At 39.5% G+C, this 11054-nt stretch overlaps 2 protein-coding genes across 3 annotated transcripts in view; one reads left to right on the forward strand and one right to left on the reverse strand.

The window, feature by feature from the left end:
* The window catches only part of ripor2 (RHO family interacting cell polarization regulator 2), a 62443-nt gene extending 58399 nt beyond the window's left edge, over positions 1-4044 (forward strand). Inside the window, exons 18-22 of one of the 2 annotated variants that reach the window (XM_073463596.1) lie at positions 38-193; positions 670-872; positions 989-1072; positions 2244-2334; positions 2896-4044. In XM_073463596.1, the coding sequence (XP_073319697.1) occupies positions 38-193; positions 670-872; positions 989-1072; positions 2244-2334; positions 2896-2996 (635 nt within the window). In that variant the 3' untranslated portion in view covers positions 2997-4044. The remainder of the gene's footprint in view (positions 1-37; positions 194-669; positions 873-988; positions 1073-2243; positions 2335-2895) is intronic. The other variant, XM_073463597.1, reaches the window with a different exon arrangement.
* Positions 4045-7054: 3010 nt separating this feature from the next.
* On the reverse strand, positions 7055-11024 carry gmnn (geminin DNA replication inhibitor). The gene is made up of 7 exons (XM_073463574.1): positions 10971-11024; positions 10509-10578; positions 9103-9204; positions 8798-8951; positions 8624-8706; positions 8084-8194; positions 7055-7813 (listed from the first exon to the last, which is right to left on the reverse strand). The coding sequence occupies exons 2-7, from the start codon at positions 10563-10565 to the stop codon at positions 7604-7606; spliced, it is 717 nt and encodes a 238-aa protein (XP_073319675.1). The 5' UTR covers positions 10566-10578; positions 10971-11024; the 3' UTR covers positions 7055-7603.
* Between the last annotated feature and the right edge of the window lie 30 nt (positions 11025-11054).

Consider the following 11054-nt stretch of genomic DNA (forward strand, 5'->3'; position numbering starts at 1 on the left):
CCTTCTCTGACTACAGATTTTCTTCTCTTCTCTTCAGTGATCGGTGTCGTAGTGGGCGAGATGGTGGACAGGAGCGATCTGGTGGCGGCTGCACTCTCACAGGACGTCCTGACTGTGTTTCAGTTCCACAGCTACATCTTACAACATGAAGTTCAAGACATGGAGACACACCTGCTGCATCTGGCCAGAGAGGGTGAGAGGATTGATTTTGTACAGATGTTCACTAAAATACCATCTTTTATTTTTTTGCATTCATCACTTCAACCAATTTTAACTTGATTTTCTGTCCACAAGCATCCAAAACGTAACATGCCCTCAAAGGACTTTAATGACCACCTTTTAGTAAATAAGCTCCTCTTGCAATGTGCATAACTTGCATTGTGGAATAGAAAGTCCACAGAATATAGAGAGAACACGAAAACACAGCTGAAGATGAGTCATTGTGGAGGAGGGAAAAAAAGACAAGATTGAACAATGGCCTGTTGTTTGCGCAAGATTTCACTCCTTTTTAATAGAGAAGTTAAACACTGATAGTCCCTGGATTTTTTTAAAACAAACAATCAGAGGGAAGCTTGACACTTGTGTCAGAAGCACAAAAAAACACTTGACGCTCCACAGACTATTTTAAGTTAAATCTTTGACATGTATCTGTGTTTGTGTCGTTCTCAGATGTGTTTGCAGAGGCTCTGTGCAGTGGGGATTATTCTCAGTGTCTAGCAGAGATGGACAATGTGCCTGTGTCCTCCCTGTGGCCTAGAAACAGCACCCTGAGGGCCCTGGCCTCCCTGCTCACTGCAGAGGACCCTCAGGTCAACAAGGCAGCAGCCGAATACCTCTCGTCTGGAGCGTCGCGCAGCCACTTCAGGACCAGAGTGAGTAGTGCTGAGGAGACCGAGTATGTTGAAGAGATTTGTGTGTGTGTGTAGATACTTTAAATAGTCTTGACAGATGCCGCGAGCCATGTTTGAATGTTTCTGTGTGTCTACAGGCGGTGGAGTGCTACACCCAGGCGCTGTCAGAGGCTGGAGGTCAGAGCCAGAGGGCGGCCTGTTCAGCTCTCAGCTGTCTGCAGGTCAGTGGCCTCCGTGCTGACACAGATTCAGATTTTTCAGTGTCTGTTATAAGTTATAACATGCCATGTGTACATTGAAAGAGCTGTTGGTCACTGTAATCATCATCTCCTCTATTTTACTGAGAGAAAATTCACAAAAATGCATTAAAATTCTGAAAAATTGATATGAAGCTTCAGTCGTCTGAGTAAGTCAAATCAAGTGGTATCTTACAGCATTTTTTTATTCATTTTTAATCTTTTTAGCAATAAATTCCCTGTTTTTTTGTTTGCTTGGAGGGATACTTCCGAGTAGTTGCATACAGGTTTGTGGTCGGGACACAACACCAGCAATAAATCCACATCCAGTTGCCAGGACTAAGATAAACACTTTATTTTGTTAATGTGATTGTTTCATATAAACCACAGCATGGCTGGATTAAATGGAAAGGTTACACCTTACAGACGGTATTTTTGGGGCTCCCTAAACGCACATTTTGATATTTTGTAAACAGACAAAATGACACATGATTATTAATATTATGCTTATTCATTTAGTTAGACATTCATTTAAGCTTATCTATGTATATTTCAGTATTTATATGCAATTGGTTACTCATGTATTTATAGGAAACGTATAGCTAATGTTGAGTATGTTTTAAAAATGAATATGTACACATTAAGTTTAAGATCAAAACAAAAAAAAACATTATTTGATGTAGGCAGTTGGTGTTCTCTTCCCCCTGTCTGGTCCTCCTAGTGGCAAGAAGTAGCCATGTGCCTACATCCTGCAAAGTACACAAGTACAACAGAGAAAGTATGGATAGGACAAATGAATACAACAAAGCCTTTTTCTTTCACTGAGCACTACGTGTGGCACACACAGCAGATATTCTACAAAGACGGACTTGAGATACTAAATTTGCTCTTACTGGGTGAAATTACGTTTGCTGCCAGTCACAACAGGAAGTACTGAACACTAGCTGAGGCATAAGTGATTTAATAAATTTTTTTGCTTTCATTGGTCTTGAGTCTTTGTCTTAAAATAGTCCCGTTTTAATGATGCAGCCATCTGAGAGGTGAGCTACAAAAATAATCGGTTTATTTTAAGTGCAATGATGGCTGAGGAGTTATGTAATATATGTCATTAAATAAAGAGAAAATCATTCAAAACAGAGCTTTTCTGTGTGTGCAGGCAGTGGAGAGTATCCGGGCGGTCATAGCACTGTGTGATTCAGCTGATGAAGAGCTTCGCCACGTCGCCATAGAAACCCTTCTCACATTTGGTGAGTAACAGATTCATGGAAATCAAATGTCGCTCAGCTTGTTTCTAAAAGGAGACCTATTTTGCTTTTTTGTTTTTTTCCTTTCCTTCAGTGTTTTATAAGTCCGCACCAACAGAAGCACCTTTCTCCCACAGAAAACACTGCTCCTGAAACACCTCGCCAGTAATCCCGCCTTTAATTCTGTAACTTTGTGACATCACACTATTTCCCCATGTCACACATTTGCATAACATATGCCTCAAGGCTAGTTTGGCGTGTAAGAATCGAGTGCTGGCTCAGGTGTGTGAGAGCAGACCAATCAGAGCAGACTGGGTATTCAGGAGCGTGGCCTTAAAGAGACACAAATAATATTGTGAACCTGAAAATAAGCATTATATGTCTCCTTTTAACAAATCACTACTATTTCTGAATTTTATACACAACTGCCACACACCATACAAGTATAAAAAATATTAATTAGATGTAAGTAAAAGTAGTGTGTAGAGTATAATACATTACAATCTGAGAAGTAGCTAGTCATTCCTCATCAGTGTTTATAGAAAACTCTTGTGTTTGTTGCAGGTGAGGAGGGGCGGCTGGCATACGAGCAACTGGACACGGTCCCGGGGGAAATGATCCGTCTGGGGACGCGGCGAGGGAACGCCGTCACCACTGCCTTCTAAGCCGTCGCCGTGCCACCGAAGACGTCACAAATGACACCTCAGCCCGACCGCTGAGGACAGCACCGCCCCTCAGCTCGACCCCACACTGCACACCTCACAGGGCTGTTAATGACTGATCACTTTTTTGATCTGCTTCCGAGCACAGACTTAAGGATCTCCACGCCGCCACATCGGATCACTGTTTTTACTGATACTGCCTCCTAAAAGGAACTAACACCAAACAAACCGTCTTATAACCACAAAGACACACAACCTACACCCCTCCTGCACACTCTCACACACCCCAGCACTCCCCCCTTCCTCTCCCTGCTTTCTGAGCCAGGCATTCACATCGAGTTTAACTGGAGAATTTGACTGCCGCCGAGAGCTGCTCCAAAGACTGTGGCAACGATGCATTTTCACATAACCTCTGTCAACAAGCTATCCACCACTGCACACAACACTCGTATCACTAAATCACTGATTAATTATCATCTTGATTGTTACAGAGTGTCACGCAATATACTTACTATGATCTTTGTATAATCACTGTTTATTATCACATGTTTTAGTTGGTGATTTTTCGCATTAGAAATGTTTTCTGGCGCTTTCGGACGATTTGCACTGTTGTAAGGCTTGTAAATATGGCATATTTTACACAGCCGGTGTAATATATGTGCTTGTATTTAAAGTATATTTTTAAGTTCTGTTTTCTAGTACGTTCCATTTTGAGTTTCAGGGATTCTCGTATGGTTGAAAGATGTGTGTTTTGTGGCAGGGAGGACCAGTAATAAGTGGCTTCAAAGAGGACGATGTGTTGTGGTTTAACAGCAGTTTACAGTCTCAGACAGATTTTTACCTCAGCTTTCTATCAGTGGAGGAAAAACTGAAGGGTGGAGGTGAAGATGGTCAGCACAGGGCACAAGGTTCACTCACTCTGCAGTTTATACCAGAGATTTCTCACACTCGCAGTTGAACAAGTGCAATTTTCCTGTACATACGTGACTCTTTTTGCACCTCGCTGACACGAGAATACATTTGATAATAAAGTCAGCGTCGACCATTTGAGCCTTGACATGGTCGAGCAGGCGTGTCTCACTCTTTTGTAAATGTATTTTTACTACCAGGTACGGAGCTAGTCGAGGGCAATAAATGTGGCTTAGGATCGTGATTGTACACTTTCTTAAAGCACAAGTTCACCCAAAAATGATAAATGCAGTCATCATCTACTCCCCCTCATGCTGATAGAAAGTACGGAAGTTGTAGTGCTTGTAGTCCACGAACATTATCACAGGAGCTTTCAACCAGGACAGGGCTAGCCACTTAGCATGCTAACATTAGTAGATATCGCCACAACACAGTACATAAACGTTGTACCGTCAAAACTATTATTTCTTTGAATTCTGTTGACAATTGTAGATTTATTTTATGTTTCCATCTAAAATTCTGACATATTGTACAAATAAGAAACAGCAGATATAATTTTTTTTAAAAAGAAACTACAAAACATAAAACTGGACTATGACACTTCATCTGACTTTCCATCAGCATGTAGATGAGAAAATTATGACTGAATTTTCATTTTTGGGGTGAACTTATCCTTTAATAACTGTACAGAGAGGAGGATCCTTTAAGCTGAGTTAAGGCGTAGCCTCGGTTTGGGCTAACTGCACATTCATACAGTATGTGAGCTAATTGCAGGATTAGAAATTAAGCTTTTTTTTTTTCATGAGAAGCTGCAGAATGAAGTGTTCTGTCCGGCATGTCTTGGGTCTGTTTTATTTCCCTGCATCCTAACTGTAACGTGGGAAAAACTGGCCCGAGGTATGCGCCTAATTCCAACTTTTCTCATTGTAACTGTACTACTGAGTCTTGTGTTCGTGCACGGCGACAAAACTCACATTTGTTCACGCATCTTATTTATTATTTACTCCTTGTAAATCTAATATTCTTTGGAGTTATGCTGTAATAGTGCAGATGGCATTGTTATGTAAATTAATTGTATATTTATGTTCTATTTTGGAGCAGGTCTAGTGTTTGAAATATTGTTTATCGTTTAAAAAGGCCTCCATGTTTTCACCATGCAAATGATCTCATGCTTAACTTTAATTGGAGTTTATTTTGAATGAATTATATTAGATAAATTATTATTTTGGAGAACATTAAGATTTGCTAATAGTCTAATAGAATTATAGATTTCGTTTCCCTAAAAGGTCCTAAACATAATGGGACGTTATATATTAGAAATGTTACTTTATTACCTAGAAGATTTACCGTAACCAAAGGAGAAATTAATTTTAAAATGATCTTTTAATAAGAGCTCATAGTTCATTAAGGAGAATGTATTTTCAACACATTTACATTTTGGCCAGAAGACTTATCTTTAGAAGCACAACTTAAAATAAGACAAAACCCATAATATATGAATCCTGTCATCTGGTCCTAGCTGCACAGTCCAGAAGCCATATTGATTAAAAACAAGTGGTAATATTTTTATGAAATGTATTTTTTTCTTTTGTATTATAATCTGTAAAAATGTGTGAAGTTGTTACTAAAAGCTGAAGATGGCGTTAAGTTTTTTTTTTTTTCTATACATCATTTTGCAAGACATGGTCTATATTTTAAGTAACTTTTATTTCTTCCATGATTGAATAGCATTACAGTATTTTGGTAAAGTATCTAATTCACCCGCTCACTCCGTCTTGGTTCATTTTTTTTTTGGAGTGGGCTTCGTTCTCTTTACAAACTTGCAGTTGACCAGTGTTAAGTCAAGTTGATTCTTTGGCTGTTGGATTCTGTATCACCACAAACTATAAGTTGTCAAATTGTGCACATCTTTAATTATTTAGAGAGTGGTTTTAGGAATAACTTGGTACACTTTGCTGAAATTGATCTTTATCCATCTCTGTGGTCAAAAGCTTCCGTACTGATCCCATTTAGTTGCATACTACTCTTCTCCATTGTCAGTATTTCCTCTGCTCATCAAAAGTTGCAATAAAGTTTATTTTTGCATAATTAAACCAACAACATTTTGAGTTTTCTGTTTAAACAAAAATGTCTGTCGAGACCAATGCTTGTCGTTTTTGCCTTTTCTTTGTGGGTCAGATTTACCTCTCAGAGTGTCACATATGATAAATGCAAGGTCCTTTGTTGGATTTTACAGATATGCAAAAAACATTTAAGGATAATTTATATTACACCTGCAATTTAAAGGATTGAAGGTGTAGATGCTATAGCGGTGGGAGTAGGACAGATTCTATAATAGTATATGTAATGTTATTGGGATATCAAACTACTACAAACTGTAGTGCTAAAACAATACTGTATCATACTCAAGTGCTTTAACAATATCTTTATTCAGCTATCAGTTGGGAAGCAACCTCTCAAGAAACAAGGTATGTTTTTTTCAGCAGGACAGATTAAACAAACGTTTCAGCATTAGACTGAGGTGAGGTTTAAACGGACATAGTACTGCATGACATGTAAAAGGCTTTTCACTTCCAACTGCATTCAAGAAAGTTATATATTGGAAGATACATGTTATAATTTGCATCCGACATGGCAAATAGTGTTAGGGTTAGGATTAAACCTTGGCTGTTTTTATAGTATACTTTCTGGACAAACGCTCCATTGTTGAGTCTCATCCCCAGGTCGCGAAATACAGCCACTTTGGGTTGGTGATGAACCCAAGCCACCAACCAAAAGTCAGTATTTGATGACCTGGGGTGAGACCAAACATGCATCCGTGTCCAGAAAGTTATGTTGCTTTAACAAAACCTTGACAGTAAATATCAGCCTTTTGTCATTATATTATGAACATGCCACTTGATTGTCGTGTAAGGCTGAAGTTGAACTCTTAGATTTAAGAGATTATTGTCTTATGTGCTCCCAAGCCGCAAGATAAATCAAGAGTCATGAGATGATTAATGCAGTTGAATTGAATATAAATTGATATGTTGTGTAATTTGACCTTTGGCCCTCGAACAATTTTTAAAACAAAACCGACTGATTGATTCACTGAATAGTTGTGCCCAAGTCATTGGCCCAAACATTTACTTCAAAAAACATGAAAACAAGACTTATCTAAAAAAAGTGTGTTTATTTTACATGTGCTTTATGTACACAACTGTGCCATAACATTGTACAATTTTTACAGCGTAAACCAAAACAATGGGTCACAATAGGCTTATTCCACACCACACGTTTGAGATTCGTCATCGTCTCAGTACTCCTCGTGACCTTGTTATCATTAACAACAGCTCTGTCTATTCAAGCGTCCCAGTAAGCCAGCATGTATGATGCCTGGACCCTGAAACTGAAGCAACTAATTGGAATTAAGGCCATCATCAATTTTACTGAGACAAAGTGAAAAATTTTGCTTATTTCTGAAGGCCTCTAAACGGCAAAAGTTACAAGAATTCTAAAAGAATAAAACGAGTCCCGTCTGTTCAGGGCCTAAAAACATAAAATTGCAGGCACTTTAAAAAAATGCAGTTTGCAGTAGATTACGTTGAAGGCCAATTTAGTTAAATGGTTGGTCACATGTTGCTGCCAAAGCACTTTGCAGCTAAAATCTGCTGACAGGCACAAGCAGGTCAAAGTCCCATGACATACACAGGTTGTGTCAGTCAATCTTGCTCTTCTGAGGGTCCAGCTTGTTCGTGGTCTGATGCCTCTTCTTCCTCTGCATCACTCTGACTGTAATCTGAGTCTTCCTCACTCTGATCTGCCACTTCACTGTCATTGTGCTCCTCCTCCTCCTCCTCCTCCTCATCATCCACATCGAGTGCCATCTCCCTCAGTTCCTCCAGATTGTCTGGGCTCTTACCAGTCAGTCTCTATAATACAATGCATCACATCAAGTTTACACACTAGTACCAAGAGACATTCATGAGTAGTCTACATGTTTGTGTACTTAGTTACACTGGCCCTTGTAATGATGCTCAGCGATCTGAAAGTGACATTTATACAATCTGGAGTACAAAATTAAGCAATTAAGAAACATGCATGGAAACATACAGCCAGGCTTGAACAATATACACAACAAGCTTTGTTAAAAAATGCCACCCAGACATCGGGAAATAGACCCATAATACAAGTGTACCTACCTCAATCATGTCAGCCATGTACTGTACATGTTGTGCCAGATCCTGCAGCTCTTCATTTTCACACTTAAGCTTTGTTATCCGTTCATCTTTGGCCTCAATGTCTTTGTGTAACTGGTTGGGAGAAACAAAAAACGAACACCTTGAGCATCAAACACAAGGCTTGAAAAGACAAAAGCAGAACCATTGCACAATAAATCCTCTTTAGAACACGACTTCAAACAATGAGCACTAATCATTGACTAAAATCTCAAAAAAAAAAAAAAAAAAAAAACTTCAGAAAAAGATATTATGAACTTTAAGATCTCAGAATAATCTGTTCCAATGTGTATAGGCTGTCATAAGACAGTTGCGCCCCCCCTCTTTGCAGAATCGCTTTCAAAAAAAGGACAAATAAACCCATTTAGTGTATTAAGGTGTAGAGTTGCATCCAAATTCAATGCCAGCTGGACTGGAGCCAACTGAGGTTGACTCAGTCAGTGGGAGCGTGGGAACAGCACAGTTGATGGCTAAACATTAGCCATCTCTTAGTGATTAACTCACCTTCTCGTTCTCCTGTAGAACATTGTACAAGGCCTTCCGCCGCTCCTCTGCTACCTCTTTCCAGTACGTTGAAGGAGGGGTTTCTAAGCAGCGACAATTAAACTCAAGTTAAACACAAAACAATGAGGTAGATTTCACAATTTGTAGTATGGAGCATCAATTATGAATCCCTACCTTTAACCATAAGTTGATAAGCTTCAGTGGACATGCCATCTATCAAACATTGGGTTTCTTCTGTTTGTGTTGATTTGACTTCTACCTTCACCCTCTTTGGGCCTCTAGTTTGTTCAGCGTCCCACTGTTTCCGTTTGGGAATGACTTTACCTGTCTAAAAAAAGAAGAAGAAAAAAAAGGAGACATCTTATTTAGAGGCCATTTTATGTTTGAAAACAAAGTAAATGGGACAGTTCACAAAGTTTTTATAAAATGCAAACAGACACCCAAATAGAAATGACTCCCAGTAACAAGCCACTGCTTACCTGAGCGGACCTTCCCAAATCTGTGTTGACGGCTGAGTCTTGAAGGACCCGCAGGGTTTGTCTGGGGAGTCCCATTGCCTTTTGAGACGGTGCGAAAAAACTCTGGAAGACAAAAACCTGTGTGTTACCTATAGGAGAGTAGATCCCAAATTGCAGATCAGAATGGTAAACATGCTATATCCTAAGCCCCTTCTTTTGAGAAACAAGACTGAGTCACATGAGAAACTTCATGACCTGTGTTCTCATTTTCAAAGCCTCTATTCATCATGGCTTAGCATCACTTTGCACGCTTTACTTTAGTTACACTGTCACCATGGAAGAGGGCACAAGTGAAGTGGCTTAACACTGCTGCCATGTGCACCAGGCCCACAGGTGTGGGAACGGGGGCAGAGCCTCAGGTCTTTTAAACAGCCGTGGGAAAGTTTCTCCTCAAGGCTCATTACACAGCAGCAAACAAACTCCATTTGTTAATGTTTGGCCAAAGCTTAACACTGCCAGTGTGTTTCATGCCAATATAAAAAGGTGATCTTTTGCAGTTTGAGTTGTGGGAGAAAACAATGTCTGAAGTTACTAAAATTATTCATGGCTGTACCTTAAAAAGTTTCAATCAAAACAGCTGTATCTCTAAATCGGTAGAGCTACACAAGACCCATCATGCACACTGTGCCATATAACAATGAGTCAGTTCAAATGACAGTTAACCAAAACAAAAAAACTGGAGCTTTGCAGCAAAACAGCCTTGCAACAGTCTCCTAAACAACTTAAGTAGCTGGAGAGTTGTTTAGAAACAACTCATCTGGCATAATCCAACTCTCCACAACCCCCAGGATCCCAAACTGTTTTGAAAAAACATTTACACCCTCAGTGCACAGTCTTTTTTAATATCAATTTGGGATCTTAAGTCTTCCAGATACTTTGATTACACCTGACAAGCTGTAGGGAGCCATTTTGTGTTTATAAAAAATAAAAATCCACATCTACTTCAGAACGCTGCAATGGCATTTTGCTGTTAAGCTCCAGAAATATTTTGTAGACTACAAAACCTCACCTGACTTTACATCAGCATGAGGCAGAGTACATATTAACCAAATTTTCATTTTTGGGATGACCTTACCCTTTGAATGGGTCTTGGCAATCACATCTTATTTAATCACCACGTCAAGTATCATTCAATCACAATACATTTAAACCATCTCATACATTTGCACTCCTATATATATATACCAGTGATAGCTAATCAGTGGTTGATTGCATGTGAAAATGGCCCGTGTGAGGATACCACCCACACCAAGAAAGGTAAGATGCCGTGATAATATCTTACTTGTGTTATCACTGCTTGAAACTCGGCACTAAAACCTCAACTTTTGAGTTACAATCCATTTGATAAATACAAATTCACTACTCACCTTTATATTCTCATTAGACGTCTGCTGGCCGCGTTTTAACTTTCCAATGAAACTCATTTTCTTTCAAGACCTGATGGGAAATAATTAACACTGCGTCAGCACACGTTAAGGGGAGCGGAAGGCGACGACACGTTGGAGATAACTCGCCAAAATTAAGCTTAACGTTTAATTTACCAGATATAACTTGGTTAACTATGATTGTGAAACGTGTATTAATGAAAATACGACGTCGCTGGCTTGTTAGAAGACAAGTTAAAGGGTTAAATGTCGCCACATCTGTGGGAAAAGCTGCGGCACAACAGGCCGAGTGAGTATGCTAACGCTAAAAACAAGCTAATTAAAAGCGACCAAGGCTAAAGCTAGCACAAACACAGCGGTCGTCAGCATTTATTAATGAGTAGCAGATGTAAAGAGAGTTAAATTAAGACTTAAATACAGAAAATAAGCATTAAATGGACCTACTGTTGCCGCCACACCTCGTTTTTCACTGCCTATTCTCCTAACTGAAGATCTCGCGCGCCAGGAGCTTAAATACGCCCCCTCGGT

Source organism: Pagrus major, chromosome 3 (genome assembly GCF_040436345.1).
Source record: "Pagrus major chromosome 3, Pma_NU_1.0".
NCBI classification, from domain to species: Eukaryota; Metazoa; Chordata; class Actinopteri; order Spariformes; family Sparidae; genus Pagrus; species Pagrus major.

Coding starts and splice junctions, on each gene's coding strand:
- gmnn (XM_073463574.1), bottom strand. CDS start 10,565: ATGAGTTTCATTGGAAAGTTAAAACGCGGCCAGCAGACGTCTAATGAG. Junction 9,205..10,508: donor CGTCTAATGAGAATATAAAG/GTGAGTAGTGAA, acceptor TTTGTCTTCCAG/AGTTTTTTCGCACCGTCTCA. Junction 7,814..8,083: donor ACATGGCTGACATGATTGAG/GTAGGTACACTT, acceptor ATTGTATTATAG/AGACTGACTGGTAAGAGCCC.